The sequence below is a fragment of the Erinaceus europaeus genome, chromosome 1 (assembly GCF_950295315.1).
Source record: "Erinaceus europaeus chromosome 1, mEriEur2.1, whole genome shotgun sequence".
In the NCBI taxonomy this organism is placed as follows: Eukaryota; Metazoa; Chordata; class Mammalia; order Eulipotyphla; family Erinaceidae; genus Erinaceus; species Erinaceus europaeus.
This window is the reverse complement of record NC_080162.1, coordinates 15,361,151-15,383,011: the sequence shown is the minus strand read 5'-3', so window position 1 is coordinate 15,383,011 and position 21,861 is coordinate 15,361,151. Positions and strand designations below refer to the sequence as shown.

Genomic DNA, 21,861 nt, shown 5'->3' with positions numbered 1-21,861 from the left:
AAAAAAGTACTATTTTTTAAATGGCAAAATAAAAATGTACTCACCTATGTGAGTCTGACTTATGTCTTGTTCTTCAGAGCAGCCTTCCAGACCTAATTCTTTGATTTTTCATTTAGAGAGAGAGAGACAGACAGACAGACGGGAGGAGAGAGACAACCACCACAGCACTGGTTCACTATCCATGGAACTCCTATATTTCCCAGTGCTTGCTGGCCTTCCTGCACTAGGTGAACTATCTTCCACCCCTTTATGTTTTTAAAGCTTACTCACATTAGATATGCATGCCTGAATTAGGCTGGTAGGCTTGTGATTGATTATTTAGGTCCTATAAACAAAAACCAATTTCCCAAATGACTAGGCATTCTCTTACTGTCTTCTCATTTCTATTTCATTTACTTTTTAACTATGTTTCTTCTACCTTTTCCAGTTTTCTACTCAATTTCTCCTTGGTGGAGAAGATGGATGCAAAAAAAGGAGGTGTGAGTAGTTTTTTATTCTCTCTGCATCTGATAACATTACATCATCTTTCCCATGAAATACTCTTTATTTCTTCTTAGTTCATCCGCTTACATTTATGCAACCAATGACTCTGTTGGTTTCCCTTTGTATTATATACAAAATTAAGTTTATTCTGACAGTATTTTTGTAATATGACATTTATTTATTAAAAAAATAAAGTGTTTGTTATATTTCACTCCTATATCTTAAGGTCTGGCCTCAGAAATCACTGTGTAGCCATATTTTACTCACTCACCTCCTGCACTTACACAGTCCTTTAGCTCTGGTACCAAATAATACTGCTACTACTTAACTATAGTAAGTAATTAATTTGAGACTCCAAATTTTGCCCCTAACACCACTTAGGATGGGAGTTGAACTTGTGCTTTATTGTTTTGTCTATCTACCTCTCATAAAAGAAACCTTAAAAAACAAAAACAGGGTCAGGTGGTGGAGCACCCTCTCTGTCCTCTCAGTTTCTTTCTGTCTCTACCCAATAACAAATAAAAATACTTATAAAAAACTGTACGGTACTTTTTTTTTTTAAATATTTTTATTTTATTTATTATTGGATAAAGACAGAGAGAAATTGAGGGGAAGGGAGCGATAGAGAGGCAGAGAGACACCTGCAGCCCTGCATCACCACTCTTGAACCTTTCGCCTACAAGTGGGGGCCAGGGACGTGAACCTGGAACCTTGCGCACTGTAATGTGTGAGCTTAACCAGGTACACCACCACCTGGGCCCTATATGGTACTTTTTAAAGAAGAATATTGTTAGCTGTATATTGAAAATATTTTGAAAATCTCTTTGCGAGCAAGAACTTCATATTGATCCTTACTCATTACAACTGATATTTTTTTTATAGTACATGGACTTTAAACAAGTGCTAACAGAGTACTAACAGAGTACACCTTTCCTTCCGTTTCTCTTATTTTACCAAGAGAGAAAGATTTGTTAATTAACATCAGTTATCAAACCAAGCAAGCCAATGATAGCATGTGGGTCAGGGCTGTGCACAGATCTGACTGACCCATTTTTGTTTTTCTCCCAACCCCCAACCATATAGGTTCCTGGGTCCAGCCTTGAACTAGCCAGCCCTTCAAGTCATATGATGACAAACCAGATGTTTCTTTGTTAATTCAGCCAGGCTATGCAGCCCAGATTTGCTGTTTGGATGTATTTAAAATTCCATTTATGTACTGCAGATAGCTTTGTTACAGTTCTTCTTCCTTAAAATGTAGAAGTATGACTGGGCAGTGGTGCACCTGGTTGAGTGTACTGTGAGCAAGGATCTGGGTTCAAGCCCCTGCTCCCCACCTGAAAGGGGGGCACTACATAAGCTGAGCTGTGAAGCAGGTTTGCATTTGTCTTTCTCCCTGTCTCCCTCTCCTCTCTCAATTTCTCTCTATCCTATCAAATAAAATTATTAAAAAGCTGGGGTAGGGGAGATGCCCGCCCCGGTAGCGGTGGGTGTGTAGTGCTGACACTGAGTGCCAGTGATAACCCTAGTAGCAATAAAGAAAAAAAAATTTTGAGGTTCAAATTAAAATCTTTTCCCTAATAATTTAATTTTCTTCTCTCCTACAATTTTATGAGAGCGAAAGAGAAAAAGACAGACACAGAACACCACTTCAGTGCATGCAGTGCCAATATGGAGCCAGAAACCTCAAGCAAGCAAGTCTGACACCCCACCAGTTGAACCACTTCCCCAGACATACCTAGAACATCCTGCTAGCTTCTACTGAATGCCAGTTCATTATATATATTGAACCATTTTGGCTACCACATAAAGGCTTTACACATGATCTTTACTTTTTAAATGTTATTGCTTCTGATTCCTTAAAAGTTTTTATTAGTGATTTAATATTGATTTTCAAAATTGTAAGATAATACGAGTATTATTTCATAGAGTTCCCACCACCAGAGTTCTCTGTTCCATCCCCTTCCTTGGAACTGCTGCAGTTCTCCGAAGTTCACCGATAAGGGATGATTCAATAACTATCTATTATCTGTGTTTGCTTGTTTGTTTGTTTACTGCCACCAGGGCTATCACTGGGGTTCAGTGCAAACGCTAGAAGAAGAAGAAGTGCCTGTACTGTGAATGCACTGCTCCCAGCAATCATTTTTTCCATTTTTTTCTCTTTTTCTTTGATAGGACAGAAAGAAATTGAGAGGGGAAGAGAGACAGAAAGGGGGAAAGAAAGCTAGACACCTGCAGGCATGCTTCACCGCTCATGAAGCATCCGCCCTGCAGGTGGGGAGTGGGGGTGTTGCTTCTGATTCTTAACCAAGTAACCATGTATTTGGCACCCTTGAGTTTATGAATTTATGAATGGCCTTTATCTCTTGCTATTCAATAATCTTTTATTATTAAAATAAGTTACACAGATATTGCTGCATTTCTGTAACATAGTTCACTCGTCTTATCAAGAGATCATTTCTACATCATGTTGTAATATTAAATATACCTTAAAATTTAATAAGTGGCTAAGTCACTGGAACATACTTATGTAAAAATTTTAAATATCAGCATGTCCTTTTTTTTGATAACCTAGTTTTTATGTTTTCCTTCTCTTGCTAACATTTTCAGTACATTGTAACCCTGATCATGGTGGCAAATCCCTAGTCAAAAAAGAAAGAAGCCAATATCTAGTTGAATTATTTTGAGTTAATTTGCATGTTTCATCCTTACAGCAACTCTTTCATGATTATTTTGTCAGTGGACATGAAATATTTTAGAAAAATAATAAAATGATTGTCCCAATCTGTAGATTAAGGGATTAGTGAGTGGTATAGTGGGTCAGAAGAGTATAAAAGGGAGTCGGGCAGTAGTGCAGTTGGGTAAGGGCACATGGCACAAAGCACAAGGGCTGGTGTAAGGATCTGGGTTCGAGTCCCTGGCTCCCCACCTGCAGGAGGTTGCTTCGCAAGCAGTGAAGCAGGTGTGCAGGTGTCTATCTTTCTCTCCTCCTGTCTTCCCTTTCTCTCTCCATTTCTCTCTGTCCTATCCAACAACAACAGCTGTGACAACAATAACTACAACAAGCACAACGACAAGAACAACAAAATAGGAAAAATGGCCTCCAGGAACAGTGGATTCGTATTGCAGGCACCAAGCCCCAGCAATAACCCTGGAGGCAAAAAAAAAAAAAAAAGAGTATAAAAACCACACTACTAAGTTGGGAGTGTTTTGTTGGTATGTATTACAGGAAGATGAGAAATTGTACCCTTGTTTCAACAACTGTATGGTAAACCATTAACCCCCCAATAAAATGATTTGGGGAAAAAAGAAGTGCAGTAACCAAATATTAAAGTCTTGTTAATATGTATAGGTCTAGAGTTTAGTCTCATGAGAAGTGAACTGAGGGCATGATTTGATATCTTTGAGATTTTAATTTCTTATCCACATTGAATAGAAAATTCTAGTATGTACCCATTAAACTACTAAAAATGTGAGAGAACAACAGAAGTCTGATTTATAGTATGATTCTGGTTATATTTTTAACAATTTACAGGGAAGAACTCTTGGAAGCTGTTACATAGTTAGGCACAATTTGACAGAGATTGAGGTTTTTTTTGCATTGTTTCTTAAATTTTTTATTATTAATTTATTTATAAAATAAAAAATATTGGCAAGACCATAGGGTCTTTTCAAAAGATTTATGAAAGAGAATAACACCACCAGAATATCACTCTGGCACATCACCTCCTGAAAATTAAGTTTTGAATTACAGTTACATCTATTTTCTTCACCTTTAAGATATTTCTTACTTATTTATTTATTAATTTATTTATTTTCTTTTGTTGCCCTTGTTGTTGGATAGGACAGAGAGAAATGGAGAGAGAAGGGGAAGACGGGGAGTGAAAGCTAGATACCTGCAGACCTGCTTCACCGCTTGTGAAGTGACTCCCCTGCAGGTGGGGAGCCGGGGTCTCGAACCAGGATTCTTACACTATTCCTTGCGCTTTGTGCCATGTGTGCTTAACCTGCTGCACTACCGCCTGACCCCCAAGATATTTCTACAAACATTGTTTTGAGTTTTTTTTTTAATGCAATCACAACTCCATTCATTTACTCATTACAGAGGAGTAAAGAATTATTTAAATAACAGATAGAAAGGAAAGAGTTTTTAATAAAAATGAAGTATTATCTCTCATCTTTTTTAATTTTTATTTATAAAATGGAAATATTAACAAGACCATAAGATAAGAGGGGCACAGTTCCACACAATTCCCACCACCAGAACGCTGTATCCCATTTTCTCCCTTGAAAGCATTCCTATTCTTTTTTTTTTTTAATTTATTTATTCATGAGAAAGATAGGAAGAGAGAAAGAACCAGATACCACTCTGGCACATGTGCTTCTGGGGATCGAACTCAGGACCTCATGGTTGAGAATCCAGTGCCCTATCCACTGCGCCATCTCCTGGACCACCTATTCTTTATCCCTCTGGGAGCATGGACCAAGGGTCATTATGGGGTGCAGAAGGTGGAAGGTCTGGCTCCTGTAATTGCTTCCCCGCTGAACATGGGCATTGGCAGGTGGATCCATACTCCCAGCCTGTCTCTCTCTTTCCCTAGTTGGGCGAGGCCCTGGGGAAGTGGGGCTGCAGGACACATTGGTGGGATCATTTGCCCAGGGAAGTTTGGTTGGCATCACGGAAGCATCTGGAACCTGTTGGCTGAAAAAGTGATAAGATAGAAAGCAGAACAGATTGTTGAGTAATCATGAACCTAAAGGCAAGAATACTGTAGATGAAGATTTGAGGTCTCTGTTTTGGAAAAAGCTCATAGGTCTATTTTAGGTATATTCCAAGGGGCCCATGACTTTACTAGTTTTTGCCTGAGCCTTATATCTAATATGCAGGTGGACCCAAATTATTGTCTGGGGAGATGATGTCATGACTGGAAAGTTATATTTCTTTTTTATTAATAGCTTTCAAATAAAGGATTATAGGTTAATAGTATCTGAAGATTAATTAGTCTTCATGTCTTGTTTTGGAGAATGTCCATTTATCTGTAAATATTAGTGGGGAGATAGTCTTTTCCCATCTGTTAGGAAAGGGAAAAAATGCTGGCAATAGAGGATATGCTCATAAGTTGTGTTATGTGTGATAGTGCTGTCAGTTTTACTTATAAATTTTAACTATAAATTATTTGAATTCATTATAGAAGTTCTGGACAAGGACCTAGGTTCAAATCCTTGGCCCCCAACTTGCAGAGGGATAGCATCACAGGCAGTAAAGCAGAGCTACAGGTGTCTCTTTTTTTCTCTTTCCCTCTAGATGTCTGTTTCTAGCCAATAAATAAATAAATAAAATATTTTTAGAGTTCTTTAAATAAGGGTGTGTAAACTGGTGGTATAGATTTACCCACTAAATGAATTTTGAATATTCCTATTCCAGAAATATGCAGATAGCCAGCAACCTGTAGAACCTAGAAATTTAATTTTTTGTCTCTGGGTCCTCACACACCTACAGTTTCACTGTTCTAGAGCTAACTGCCCCCTCCACATTCCTTTCATTTTAGATGCAGGGAATGGGCACCACAGCATAGAACTTCCTCTGCTGCCCTTGTGCTCCTGTATGGTGCTAAGACTTGAATCTGGGTCACATAACTGGATGACAGGGCAAACTGTCATCCAGTCCTAGCACTGTGAGATTTAATGCATTTATTCAGGCCAGGTTGACAGAGTGGTGACACACCAGAGTTTCATGTTTGACACCCCAGAGGTGTCCCAGGTTCAGTATCTGATACCACTGTGACCCAGAACTCAACAGGGCTATGATCTCTCTGTCACTCTGTTTTATGAAAATCAGTAACATAGCCTTTTATTTTTTTTTATTTATCTTATTTTTTGTTTTTTTTCTTTTTTTTAATTTATAAAAAGGAAACACTGACAAAACCATAGGATAAGAAGGGTACAACTCCACATAATTCCCTCCATATCTCATTTCCTCCCTTGATAGCTTTCCTATTCTTTAACCCTCTGGGGGTATGGACCCAAGGTCATTGTGGGATGCAGAAGGTGGAAGGTCCAGCTTCTATAATTGCTTCCCTGCTGAACATGGGCATTGACAGGTCATTCCATACTCCCAGCCTGCCTCTCTCTTCCCCTAGAGGGGTGAGGTCTGGGGAATCAGAGCTCCAGGACACATTGGTGGGGTCATCTCTCCAGGGAAGTCTGGTTGGCATCATGCTAGTATCTGGAACCTGGTGGCTGAAAAGAGAGTTAACATATAAAGCCAAACAAGTTGTTGGCTAATCATGAACCTAAAGGCTGGAATAGTGCAGATGAAAAGTTGAAGGGGTCTCCGTTCTGTAGATAGCTAGTAGGCATATTTTAGTTATATTCCAAAGGGCCTGTGGCTATACTATTTTTTGTTTGTTTGATTTTTTTCCCCCTGAGCCTGAAATCTGATATGCAGGTGGATCCTAGTTATTGTCTGGGGAGATGATGATCCTTTTTTCTGGAAAAAGGACCAGAAAGCTGGATCTGGGAAGAAGGTAGCTCCCAAATATGGGAAAGGTGTATCAATATTGTTGACTGTAAACCCCATTGATTGGATGTCATCTGGGGCCCATATTCAGCTTAGGAGCCTATGTGACCTCTGCATCCCTGTAGATCTGACCTCACATTCTGTGGCCAAGAGTAGGAACACTCCAAGCTACCCCAATATGGGTGCTGACCCATCTTCCTCAGGTGTATCATGGAGTATGTTGTCCAGCCTCCCTTCAGAGGATGGAACATTCTCTGCTGTTGTTGATCCAAGTTGAGGGCAAGGGAATAAATAAATAAAATAAATATTTAAAAAAAAAAAGAAACAAAAATGAACTCGAAATGGATCAAGGACATGAATGTTAGACCAGAAACTATCGGTTAGACCAGAAACTATCGAATACTTAAGAGGAAAACATTGGTGGAACACTTGAAGTGGGTGATAGTTCATCTTTTTGTCCTGCTTTCTCATTTAAAGTACGTAGTGTTCAGGAAGGAAATTCAGTGCATACAATGTAGGACCTACATACTTGAGGGCCTCATATGCTGGAACAATACTCTGTTATCTTTCTCCCCTCTGTACAAATACATGCATAAAACAAATCATTTAAATAAAGCTCAGGGGCTGGAGAGATCCTAATTGAGTAGGACATATGATGAAGTAAGATCATTCATAAAGTGCTAGTCATTTAGGAAAATTGTAGATGCTCCAAACATTTTTGTTTCATAATATCCAGTGCTTCCTAATTTATATTTATATTTCATTCTTGTTCAGTGGCTATTTCAATTTTCTCTGTATTATAACTTTATTGTGTTTGCTGCTAAAGTGAGCATTTATTTTCTAAAAGACAATATGACATTTGTTTTAATTCCTCTGCTGATGAATATTTGGCACACTTCACCTTTCAGTTTTGGCAGACTCTCTTAACATTCTTTTCCCACTCCTATTATTATATAGTTATTTAAGCCATTCGTGTTAAGTGAAGTCAATGAGAACTGCCTTACATGGTTTAAGGAAATAACTGAGATTAAGAGAAAAATAAAAACAATTATTTCAGAGTAATTTTTTCATAGACATTTTTATCAAAAAATGCTATTTTTTAATAATTTTTTTTATTATTATTTTCCCTTTTGTTGCCCTTGTAGTTATTATTATTGTTGTTGATGTCATTGTTGTTGGACAGGACAGAGAGAAATGAAGAGAGGAGAGGAAGACAGAAAGGGGGAGAGAAAGAGAGACACCTGCAGACCAGCTTCATCACTCATGAAGCGACCCCCCCCCCACAGGTGGGGAGCCAGGACGCGAACCCGGATCCTTATGCCAGTCCTTGCGCTTTGCGCCACCTGCACTTTACCCACTGCGCTACTGCCCAACTCCCAAAAAATGCTGCTATAAATGCTGCTATTAAGATATGTTTACTCTTGGAAAATTTAGAAAAACAAAGAAAAATCAGTATACCACTCTGATAATTATTAGCATCTTCATAATTTGCTTTTCTACTCATAGTTTATAGTTGTACAGTTATAGAATAACAGTGAATTTTAGAGTTCCTGGGTTGAGTGAAGCTAGATTATGAGAGTGAATTAGAAATATAGAAGATGGTGATTCAGTTGTATTTGTGACAGAAAAATTAGACTGGTGGAAAACGGGAGTGTGATTAAAGGAAGATAGTTGATCCAGGAGGGAGAATATTATATGTACAGTGAGGAATAAAGAGGAAAATACTCCGACTCTAAAAGCCGTAAAGGAGTCTGGGTAGAAAAATAAAAATAATTTGAGAGGTCATCAACAAAAGTAGTGTTTTTAAGGAAGAGCTATGTCTCATTTAAAGGAAGAACAGGGAGTTGGGTGGTAGCGCAGTGGGTTAAGCGCAGGTGGCACTTAAGGACCCAAGGACCGTTGTGCGGATCCCGGTTCGAGCCCCCAGCTCCCTACCTGCAGGGAAGTCACTTCACAGGTGGTGAAGCAGGTCTGCAAGTGTCTTGTCTTTCTCTCTCTGTCTTCCCCTCCTCTCTGCATTTCTCTCTGTCCTACCCAATAATGACAATAATAACTACAATAATAAAACAACAAGGGCAACAAAAGGGAATAAATAAATAAATAAATAAAAGTTTAAAAAGAAAGGAAGAACGAAAAAAATATTAAACTCATAGAAGAGGTTGAGGATGTGGTAAACTTCACTGATACTGTTCCAAAGGTCATTGTGGTATGTTTTAAGGAGTAATGCTTCGGAATGTTACAGGACAGAATTATTAGAATATGAACTCTTTTTACATAGTCTTTTTTTCTTTTCAATAGTACTTGCAATGTATTTTATATTTGGTCAAAAAAAGAGAAAAAGATCAGAAAAGTTTTAAACTGGTGTGGAGAGAACCTGTGTGTTGATTAGCTGAATAGTTCATTGGTTATACAGTTTAAATTCAAAACTTAAAACATACTCATATAAAGATTTATTTTAAAATAATTGTATCGGGGTGAATGGTTTACAGTAGAGTTGTTGGCACATAGGTACAATTTGGCATCTCCTCATAATAAATATCTGTTTAAAAATACTGCTTTTGGGAGTCAGGAGGTAGCACAGTAGGTTAAGCACACATGGCACAAAGTGCAGGGACCAGGGTAAGGATCCCGGTTCGAGCCCCAGGCTCCCCACCTGCAGGGAAGTTGCTTCACAGGTGGTGAAGCAGGTCTGCAGGGCTCTTATCTTTCTCTCTCCCTCTCTGTCTTCCCCTCCCCTCTCCATTTCTCTCTGTCCTATTTAACAATGACGACATCAATATCAACAATAATAATAACTACTACAACAATAAAAAACAACAAAGGGCAACAAAAGGGAAAATAAGTAAATACTGCTGTTGTGGCTGGGATGTGATGCACACATCATGGGCAAGAATCCTGATTTAGTGTCATTGCCTTTCCATCCTGTAGCGATGAAGCTTCATGTGCATTGATGAAGTGCTGCAGGTGTCTGTCTTCTCCATCTCTGTCAAACCTACCTAACGATACCTACTACCTACATTTCTACTTTGTGGTTTCATCTGAGCTCACTAAGTGAAGAACCTTCAGAATTCAGCCTCTCTGATAACATGCATTCTTATATGGCATATTATAAAGAATAGAAAGTAACAATATATTTGCACCCTGTCACCTTGCAAATTAATTATAATACATATTTATGAGCTTTCTATTAAATGTAAAGCACTATTGAAAAGGAATTGGTATATAATGGATCATTCCCTACCTCTAATCTTAAAGTCAATGATAAAATCCCATTTCTGGGCTTAGATCTGATTCCTGTCACAGCTGTTTTTACTCTTTTTCAAATTAAAAATATTTATTTTATTTTATTTTAATGAAAGAATGATACGGGGGGGGGTGCAGAGGTGGGGTGCAGGGGAGAGAGACCTGAGCACTTCTTAGCTCTGGCTTATAGTGGTGGTAGGAGCTTGAACCTGGGACCTTGAAGCCTCAGGCTGGGGGACTTTTGCATAACCATTATGCTGTCTTGCCAGCACTGTTTTCCAAAATGTAACTGGTATCTGCTTTTTCCCCCTAATGTTTTTGTTAGGTTCATCTACATTGTTATAGAAATCAGTAGTTCATTTCTTTAGATTGCTAAATGGTATACTGTTGTATTACTTTATCACTTTAGTCCATCCACTGATTAATAGACATTTCTCTCCATTTTTAAAAATTCAAAATTATGAATAATATTCTTCTGGGCACTAGATACAAGTCTAGTGCAGGTGAGAAGCCAGGGACTCAAACGGGATCCTTGAACGGGTCCTTGTACTTTGTACTATATGTGCTTGATTCAGTGAGCCACCACCCAGCCCCCGTCTCCTTCTTTCTCTATAGGCCATATAGAAGTGAATCATCTGTTTTTTATCTTTCTCCTTGTAATTTTTTGTAAAATGACTTTTCAGTTCTATCCATGTTGTAACAGAAGACATTTCACTTTTTCTTATAGTTTATTAGTGTTTTATAGAATTATACTTAGATTTTTAGCAAAATATAAGACATTTAAATGTTGAATTTTACCATACCTTCCAGGTATCAACTTTTCACAGACTCTTACAAGTTCTGTATGCTAATTACTGATTAATTTTAACTGCAAAATATGTTTTGTTACAGTACTTTGAAATACTGTTTCAAATGGTTATCCTTCAGTTTTTTGTATTCAAGTTCTCTTACTGCTATAGTTTGTATCTGTTATCAGATGGCCTGCATTTTTCTGAAAGTTAACTATGGATTGTTTCCCTCCTTTGTGCAACATAAAGAATTGAAACACATGTCCCCACCTGCAGAGGGAGAACTTCACACATGGTGAAGCAGGGCTGCTGGTGTCTCTCTCTATCTCCCCACTTCTCTCAATTTCTCTCTGTCTCTATCCAATAATAAACAAATAAATAAAAATATTTTTTAAAAACAGAATTGAAACACATGAACTTGTGGGGTGAGGGGTGGGAGAAGTAGTCAGTGGCTCACAAAATAGACTTTGTAAAAACCGTGGTGGTCGTCCATAGTGAGGAGGAGGGAGAGCAGGAGGTAGAAGAGAGCACAGAGCTGTGGTGGTGGCGGCTTCTGTCTGGAACTGTACACCTGTGATCTTAGGGTCTTGTATTATTAAATCAATAATAAAAATAAAATGTAGGAAGTGGTCAAAGCTTGAATAGACAGTTTTCTAATGATATTTATGTGGCCTACCGACATAGGGGGAAAATGTTTTACTTATTAGAGAAATGCATGTTAAAGATATTGGATATAGTAATCAAAACTGTGGTTTTTGGACAGAAAAACTCAAGATCAACTGAATGCCATTGAGAACCTAGAAACAAGCCCTCCCATGTATGGACAAAGTGACCCAGAATATTTTAATGGCAGATAGAAAATCTCTTCAGGGGCTGGGTGGTGGCACACCTGGCTAAACACGTTACAGTGCATAAGGACCTGGTTTCAAGCCCCTGGTCCCCATCTGCAGGGGGAAAACTTTGCGAGTGGTCTAGCAAGGCTACAGGTTAGCTCTCTCTCTTTCCCTCTCCCTCGCCCTCGCCCTCGCCCTCGCCCTCGCCCTCTGTCCCCCTCTCCCTCCGTCTCCTCCCCTCTTGATTTCTCCATTTCTAATAACAAATAAGAGTACAATTGAAAAAAAGTCCCTTCAGGAAATGGCATTGAGAAAAGCTGTAGCCATATACTGAAGAATGAAGCTATGCCACCACATGTGTCACCATGCACACAAGAAAGCTCATAAATGGATCAAAGACTTAGACCAGAAACCATGAAATAAATATACTTTAGCAGAATACTATACTAGATGGTGTTTGCTTTGGAAATGTCTTCTGAGACTAGTTCTTCAGCAAGAAAAACAATATATTAAAAAAAAAAACTCAGAAAAACTCAAGAAAGAAATTCAGGGGCACAGCGGTAGTGCAGTGGGTTAAACACACATGCCACAAAGCACAAGGATCCCAGTTTGAGTCCCTGGCTCCTCACCTGCAGGGGGGTTGCTTCACAAGTGGTGAAGCAGGTCTGCGGGTGTCTGTCTTTTTCTCACCCTCTCTGTCTTCTCCTCCTCTCTGATTTCTCTCTGTGTTATCCAACAACAATGACAGCAACAATAATAAAAATAAGAACAATGCTAAACAAGGGCAACAAAACAGGAAAAATAGCCCCCAGGAACAATGGATTCAAAGTGCAGGCACTGAGCTCCAGCAATAACTCTAGAGGCAAAAAAAAAAAAAAAAAAAAAAATCCATATGGCCAGAAAGCATATGAAAAAATGCTCACAAAGTCACTCATTATCAGAGAAATGCTAATCAAGACAATGAAATATGACCTCATCTCTGTGAGAATAGTCTACATCAAACAGGACAGAAGCAAGTGCTGGTGAAGATGGTGAGAGAAAGGAGCACTTGTTGATGGGAATATAAATTGGTTCAGCCCTTCTGGGAAAACAATTTGCAGATTCCTGAAAACATTGCCAGGTGATCCAGCAATTCTTCTCCTAGGCATTTATTCAACTTAGGTGTGCATGACAGCACTATTTGTACTTTGGAAACAACCCAAATGTTCAACACCAGGTGGGTGGTTAAAGAAGTTGTGCATATACACAATGGGGCAGATGATTCAGATAGAAGGATAGATGAAATCTTCTCTTTAGCTACAACATGTATGGAGGAGGAGAATGAATATTAGATCTCACTTATAGGTCTAGTGATCTAAATAACAAAGCCAGGGACACTGCAGAGTGAAGCCTTGATTTGCTATATTCTACTGCACCAAATCTCAGGAATCCGAAGTAGCAAGGGAGGAACATCAAGAGTATGCTAGGGATCAAAGTCCCTGTGGTGGGTGAAATGAAATGACAGTTTGGTGGGATGTGCGATGTACCCTTGTGACAACAATCCTGTAAACCAACATTCCCTCAGTAAAATGATACTGAAGTGTGGGGGGAGCAGCACAAAACTTTAAAAATAGGGACTGAGGGAGTTGGGTGGTAGCATGTGTGGTGCGAAGCTCAAGGACCAGTGTGAGGATCCCAGTTTGAGCCCCCCATTTGCAGGGGATTCGCTTCACAGATAGTGAAGCAGGTCTGCAGATGTCTATCTTGCTCTCCCTCTGTCTTCCCCTCCTCTCTTCATTTCTCTCTGTCCTAAACAACATCAACAACAACAACAATAATAACTACAACAATAAAAAAATAAGGGCAACGAAAGGGAAAATAAATAAAAAATAAAAATAAATTTAAGGGAGTCGGGCGGTGGCGCAGCAGGTTAAGCGCATGTGGCGCAAAGCGCAGGGACCGGCGTAAGGATCCCGGTTCGAGCCCCCAGCTCCCCACCTGCAGGGGAGTCACTTCACGGGCGGTGAAGCAAGTCTGCAGGTGTCTGTCTTTCTCTCCCCTCTCTCTCTGTCTTCCCCTCCTCCTCTCTCCATTTCTCTCTCTCCTATCCAACAACAAAGCAACGTCAACAATGGCAATAATGACCGCAACGAGACTGCAACAACTAGGGCAACAAAAAGGGGGGAAAATGGCCTCCAGGAGCGGTGGATTCATGGTGCAGGCACCGAGCCCAGCAATAACCCTGGAGGAAATAAATAAATTAAATAAATTAAAAATTTAAAAAATAGGAACTGAAACACTTCAAGTATAATAAGTCAGCAGAAAAGAGATTGAAACACTAGACCACAGAGACAGAGTATGGGCCAGGGGGTGGCGTGCTCAGTAGAGCCATATGTTACCATTGCAAAAGAACCCAGGTTCTAGTCCCCAGTCCCACCTGCAGGGGAAAGTTTCACAAGTAGTGAAGCAGTGCTGCAGATGTTTCTTTTTTTTTTTTTTAATTTTTTTTAAAATTTATTTATTTATTTATTTATTTATTTCCCTCCAGGGTTATTGCTGGGCTCGGTGCCTGCACCATGAATCCACCGCTCCTGGAGGCCATTTTTTCCCCTTTTTGTTGCCCTAGTTGTTGTAGCCTCGTTGCAGTTATTATTATTGCCATTGTTGACGTTGCTTTGTTGTTGGATAGGACAGAGAGAAATGGAGAGAGGAGGGGAAGACAGAGAGGGGGAGAGAAAGATAGACACCTGCAGACCTGCTTCACCGCCCGTGAAGCGACTCCCCTGCAGGTGGGGAGCCGGGGGCTCGAACCGGGATCCTTAGGCCGGTCCCTGCGCTTTGCGCCACGTGCGCTTAACCCACTGCGCCACCGCCCGACTCCCCAGATGTTTCTTTATCTCCCTGTCCCTCTCATATTTTCTCTCTGTCTCTATCCAAAATACATTTTTAAAAAAAATTAAAAAACGAGACATAGCAACAAAACTGCCTCTAACATAAGTCACTCTAGTAGATCATGAGAAAATTTTAGGATTTGAAGGGAAATGGATGGGTAAGATTGGAATAAGATTCAGCTGTGGAAATAGCTCCACCGATAGACCTTGGTATTTGCATTGCTGGAGCCTCATGGTTCAAGCCCTAACTCTAACTGGCTTCTTTCTCTCTCTGTCTCAAAACTGTGTATCATATGTAATTAATAAAATAAATCTCTTTAGAGGAAATAGATTAATGTAAAAGAGACAGCTTTGGTTTTCGAAATAGAATATCCTTATCTTTCTTAGAAGAGAGTTCCCAGTTTCTGACCATTGAGTATCATGTTTGTGGTGGATTTTTCAGTGTGATCTCTATACTGAGATTTTTCTTCTCTTCATATTTTGACTTTTATTATGAAATGGCATTGACTTTGTAAAATGATTTTACTATATAATTGGTATGATTTTGGAAGTATTTTTCTTCATTTTATGTGGTGTATTAATTGATTGACTTTTATATGTGTTAAATTATCCTTGTACTACCACCTATATTTTGCAATTAAAGTTTTATGAGAATGAAACCAAACTCATTTGCTTACATTCTGTCTGAGTTTCCTTTATGCAGTAAAAGTAGTTGTGAGAGAGGCTATATAGTTTGGAAATTCTAAGATATTTTGTATTTGGTTCTTTTTTAAAAAAATTATTTATTCATATGAAAGATAGGAGAGAGACAGAAAGAACCAGACATCACTCAGGTACATGTGCTCTGGGGACTGAACTTGAGACCTCATGGTTGAGAATCCAATGCTTTATCCACTGCACCACCTGCTAGACCACTATATTTGGTTCTTTAGAGAATGTTAACTGACTTCTGCTTCTAGAGTCATTAGTGTTGACATGGTTCTCTAGTGTGTATTGGCCAGTATTATATAATTGAATTTTCTGGAGTTCCATGGCCCTCCCTTTATGTATTTATTTGTTTGCTTATTGTCAGAGAACACCACTCTGACATATGTGGTACCTTAAATTTCATGCATGTAATCAACAGCAAATTTAATGTTTGATCTAAGTCAGATTTATGGCTTATATTTTAAAATTTTATGTTCTTTATGGCTTAATGCTTTTTCCCTTTTTTTGTTCTTTTACTCTATAGGTTTATGTGGAATTTGATGATCTTGAATGGGATAAACGAGAGTGGATCAAAGTTTATGAAGATTTTTCAACCTTCTTGGTGGAATACCACTTAATTTGGGCCAGAAGGAACAACCCTAGACAGACTCAGGGATCAAAGAGCAAACAGATTCAGTGGCCTGCGCTGGTAAGATCTGTTCCTTTTTCATTTAGCATTTACATTTTTTAGAGGCTAGGAGCTGAATATAAGCTCAGATTTATCTTGGTAATGATAGACTAGTATTTCTAAAGAAGTTCTGACATATCAGACAAAAATTTCAGAATAGTGCTTTCTTTTTGTTGGATGACTTTAAATATTTTGTTAGTATTCTTTCAGCATATGTAGTTCACGGTTTGTTTCTGTCCAATTAGTTGAACCATGAATTGGACTTAATGGTTGCTTAAGAGATAATTCAGTGGTTTGTGTACAAGTAAAATAACTTTACTGAGTGAGACTTGATAGGTGGGCACTGAGAGCATACTTTTATAAAAATTCAGTGGCAAATGATTTTCCTTGATTTTTTTAAACTTATAAAAGTTGATTAAACTACTGTGGATAAGAGTAGATTTTTATTGTATGATTATATGTTAAGGTGATCAGTAAAATTATTCCCTTTTAGAAAATGTTCTACTTGGAGGGGAGTCACGCGGTAGCGCAGCAGGTTAGGCACAGGTGGTGCAAAGCGCAAGGACCGCCAGAAGGATCTGGGTTCAAGCCCTGGCTCCCCACCTGCAGGGGAGTCACTTCACAGGCGGTGAAGCAGGTCTGCAGGTGTCTATCTTTCTCTCCACCTCTCTGTCTTCCCTTCCTCTCTCCATTTCTCTCTGTCCTATCCAACAATGATGACAATAATAGTAACTACAACAATAAAAAGAAACAACAAGGACAGCAAAAGGGAATTAAGTAAATAAATATTAAAAAAAAAAAAAGAAGAAGAAAATATTCTATTTGGGGCCTGGGCAAGTGTTAAGCTTAGATGGTGCAAAGTGCAAGGACTGGTGTAAGAATCCACACCTATGGGGGGGGGGGGGCTGGTCGCTTCACAAGTGGTGAAGCAGGTCTGCAGGTGTCTTGTCTTCCTTCCTCCTTCCCCCTTCTTTGTCTCTCCTGCCTCTCTTGATTTTTCTCTGTTCCATCCAACAATAGTAATAACAACAAGGGCAACAAAAAATGGCCTCCAGGAGCAGTGGATTCATAGTGCAGTGCAAGTGAGCACCAAGCCCCAGTGATAACTCTGAAGGCAAAAAAAAAAAAAAAAAGTTCTACTTAAGAATATGTAATAGATTTCAGTAATTTCTCATCTAATTTAAAGTTGTTTTTTTATTGCAGAGAGTTAGGGTGGGGAAGAATGAAATGATTCAGAACATCAGCTTCTCACATGAGCTCTGCTAGGCATCAAATTTGAAATCTCATGCTTACAGGTCAGCCATGCTAACTATTATGCCACCTCCCAGGCAGTAATTTTATGACTTTCATGAAAGACACACTAAACACACAGACCACTAATTCTATTGGGGGAGAATTAGCCACATTTGTTCTAACCATTGCTACTCCTGTTTCTGGCAGAGTAAGCATCATAAACAGCTATGCCTTGTTTGCATGAATGAATTAATGTCCTTAAGTATTAAGAAATATTTTAGGGGCCACTTCCCCCCCCCCCCGCACGTTCATGTGTTTCAGTTCCCTATACTCCACATGTGAATGAAATCATCTGATAGTTGTCTCTGACTTCCTTACTTATTTCACTAAGCACAATCACCTACAGTTTCATCCATTTTGATTGCATTGGATACAAGTTCCATGACTTCTTTATCCATTCATCTGTCACTGGGCACGTAAGTTGCTTCCACTCTAGGTAGTACCAAGAGTTTTCAGTCTGGTCTTTATGGATTATAAAGAAATAGTATTGAATTTTCTCATTTCATGTGGCAGAGTCAAGTACTATATGAATTTGAGGGGTTTTTTTTGTTTGTTTTGTTTTTTCTTTTTTCTGCCAGAGCACTGCTCTGATTTATGGAGGTGTGTTGGGTAGTGTGCCAGCTCCCCCGGCTTAAAGCTTCTTCTGTCTCTAATCCTGCTTAACTAAGCACCAGCATGCCTGCAGGGCACTGGTTCATGATGTCTTTTTGCTCTGCCCCCTCTCCTTGTCACACCCTGATTTTCACCAATCTCTTTTCGCTCCACCCTCTCTACATCATAATCCTGTTTCCACCCTACTTGGTGAGTATATATATAAGGACAGGATTGTGATTAGGGTTAGCTTGGCTTAGATTGTGCTCCGTTCCATATGAATAAAGAGATACTGCTTTCCAGCTCAGCCATGAGTCCCTGGTCATCTGTCTCCTGCCCTTGAAGCTAGCCCGGCAGAGGTGCTGAGAATTGAACCTGGAATGAGATGGGAGCCTCAGACACAAAAGCCTATTATACATAGCTATTATGCTATCTTCCCTAGGATTTGAGAAACTTTAGGAAGATATATGAAGTAGCTGTAGAGCGAAACACAGTAGAAACTAATAAACTGTCTTTTATTCTCTGCACATTTAATGTTAATTTTCCTCTTTCCAATTGTTTCTTTTTTGGTGTGGTACCTGATAAAGTGCTACGTGCTGCTCATGTTGTCCACTCCTTGTTCTGGTCCTGGAGAGATGGCAAGGCAGGTGGCTGGGCGGTGGTGCACCTGGTTAAGCATACATAGCACTATGCCCAAGGACCCAGGTTCGAGCCCTTGTTCCCCACCTGCAGGGGGTATGCTTTGTAATAAAAACTCCATGTTATAGCTCAAAAGTAACCAAAGGGGAAAAAAAAAAAAAAGTAACCAAAGAATGAGACCAGGGAGTTATTATTATTTTTTTTTATGTTAACGGGTTACAGGCCAATTCCTACCAGGCCTGCACATGCTTGTCCCGCAGCACAGCACGTGGCTTTTATCAGTTTCAAACTGGGCACGGGACAAGCTGATTGCTTCGAAACAAAGTCTATCAAGGTGCTAACAATAAAAGTAGAGAGCAGGTTGGCTACCCAGCAGAGCCTGCCACTCAGAAGTGGGCATCCACCAGGAACCTGTAGATTTTTTTCATTTTAATTTCATGAGCGGTAAAGCAGGTCTGCAGGTGTCTGTATTTTTCCTTCTCTGTTTCCTTCTCCCCCTTTCTATTTCTGTCTTATCCAATAAAGTACAAAGAAAAAAAATCCTGCTCTCTCATTCAAAATGTATTTCTTAAAAAGTAAAACTTCAGGTGGTCTGGGAGATGATGCAGTGGATAAAGCATCAAGACTATCAAGTGTGAAGCCCTCAGTTCGATCCCTGGCAGCACATGTACCAGAGTGACGTCTGGTTCTTTTGAGAGCTCCTCCTATTTCTACTATATAAGTAATCTTTTAAAAACAGAACGTAAAACTTCAGGGGGCCGGTCGGTAGGATAGCGGGTTAAGCGCACAAGGTGCAAAGCTCAAGGACCGGCATAAGGATCCCAGTTCGAGCCCCCAGCTCGCCACCTGCAGAAGGGTTGCTTCGAAGCGGTAAAGCAGATCCACAGGTGTCTTATCTTTCTCTCCCCCTCTGTATTCCTCTCCTCTCTCCATTTCTCTCTGTCCTATCCAACAACAACAGTAACAATAAAAACAACAACAATGATAAACAACAAGAGCAACAAAAAGGAAAAAAATAGCTTCTAGGAGCAGTGGATTCGTAGTGCAGGCACCGAGCCCCCCAGCAATAACCCTGGAGGCAAAAAAAAAAGAAAATCAAAACTTCGGCAAAATGTAGGACAGTATAACACCAATTTCTGGTCCTTCCTCTGGGTCTTTTCACCTTTCTTCTCAGACTGTCAGTTGCAAAGCAGGCATTTGAGTATTGTTTATGCAACATGCGAAAGTTGTTTCTTCATTTCTGACTTCATTCATTATAGCCATTGTACAGCTTGAAGCCACACCATTGGTAGAGTATAGGGTGACTTATTTATTTCAGTTATTTAGTATTTTGCTAAATTTTATTTTATTTTATTTATTTTGTTTTTTCTCCAGGGTAATTGCTGGGCTCGGTGCCTGCACCATGAATCCACCGCTCCTGGAAACCATTTTCCCCCCTTTTGTTGCCCTTGTTGTTGTAGCCTCATTGTGGTTATTATTATTGCCATTGTTGATGTTGTTCATTGTTGGATAGGACAGAGAGAAATGGAGAGAGGAGGGGAAGACAGAGAGGGGGAGAGAAAAACAGACACCTGCAGTTGCCTGTGAAGCAACTCCCCTGCAGGTGGGGAGCCGGGGACTCGAACCAGGATCCTTACGCCTGTCCTTGCACTTTGTGCCACATGCGCTTAACCCACTGCGCCACCGCCTGACCCCCAACTAAATTTTATTTTTTGATATTTATTACCTTTTGTTGCTTATTTATTTCAGTTTAGTATTTTGCTAAATTTTATTTTTTAGTATTTATTTATTCCCTTTTGTTGCCCTTGTTGTTTTATTGTTGTAGTTATTATTGTTGTCATTGTTGTTGGACAGGACAGAGAGAAATGGAGGGAGGAGGGGAAGACAGAGAGGGGGAGAGAAAAATAGACACCTGCAGACCTGCTTCACCACCTGTGAAGTGACTCCCCTGCAGGTGGGGAGCCTGGGGCTCAAACCGGGATCCTTATGCCTGTCCTTGAGCTTTTTGCCACCTGTGCTTAACCTGCTGCGCTACTGCCTGACTCCCATTTTATTTATTTTTAAAGCATCATTTCTGAAACTACTTTTACTGGACTGGTGGGTAGGTGGGAAGAAGTGTTGTCATTCATAATTGAAATCAACAAGTCACATACCTAACTGGGTTAGAGCTCTGGCTCCATCTCCTTTAGAAAATCCTTTGAGGAGTGGGCCTTTCTCCCTAACTTGCTGCATTTTCTAAAACTGAGTTCTACTGTTTTTCTGCTGGTACATTATCCTAGCCAGAATTAATGTCACTGTCATGTACTTCTGTAGAGAAGGAACTTTATGCCTCTATTTCCACAACTACTACCTTTTGCTTTATACTATACCTATTTGTTTGCTTGCATTTCTTTCCCTATTAGATTGTTAAGTTTTCTGAGGACAGGACTGTCTTAGTATATCTTTGTAACAATCTTAGAAGTGCAGCACAGTTCCTTACCTATCTTAAATAGTAAATAAATACTCATCTTAAAATGTTGTTTATCTTCCCAGCCAATGGAAAAGAAGCCTATTTAGTGATATAGGCAGTTTGTTTTTGTTGTTACTTTGAACTGCTAAGTTTAAAGGACAGGAAAGAACAATCATTCAGTTGTGGTTAAAACATGTTAAGTCATTAGTTTAATATAGCAAGTAATCTAAAATATAGTAAGAAAGGTAGTAATGATTGCCTTCATAGCAATAAAATACAAATGTGATCTCTTAAATTGTCATGGGATAGAGGATATAAAATTATTGAAAGTGGATTTTTTTTTCTTTTTTGGGGGGTTAGCAACTGCTTGTCACTAAGTTCTGGTACCTGAACCACTTAACTGTTCCCAGCAGCCAGTTTTCCCCCTGTAGATGGGGACTGAGTGCTTGAACTTGGATCCCTGTACATGGAGACATGCATTCTACTAGGTGAACCACCTGACTTCTGATGGTTATCTAAATCCGTTTCTTTCTGTTTTCCTGTCAATATTATACTCTTTATTTTTAAAATATTTATTTATTCCCTTTTGTTGCCCTTGTTGTTTTATTTTTGTAGTTATTGATGTCGTTATTGGATAGGACAGAGAAATGGAGAGAGGAGGGGAAGACAGAGAAGGAGAGACACCTGCAGACCTGCTTCACCGCTTGTTAAGCGACTCCCCTGCAGGTGGGGAGCTGGGGGCTTGAACCAGGATCCTTTAACTTATCTATCCTTGTGCTT

At 39.5% G+C, this 21,861-nt stretch overlaps 1 protein-coding gene across 2 annotated transcripts in view; it reads left to right on the top strand.

Annotated features, from left to right (window-relative positions):
- The window catches only part of JMJD1C (jumonji domain containing 1C), a 185,643-nt gene that overhangs the window by 29,153 nt on the left and 134,629 nt on the right, over positions 1-21,861 (top strand). For both annotated transcript variants that reach the window (XM_016185673.2, XM_060192895.1), the window contains exon 2: positions 15,966-16,130. In XM_016185673.2, coding sequence (XP_016041159.1) covers positions 15,966-16,130 — 165 coding nt within the window. The remainder of the gene's footprint in view (positions 1-15,965; positions 16,131-21,861) is intronic.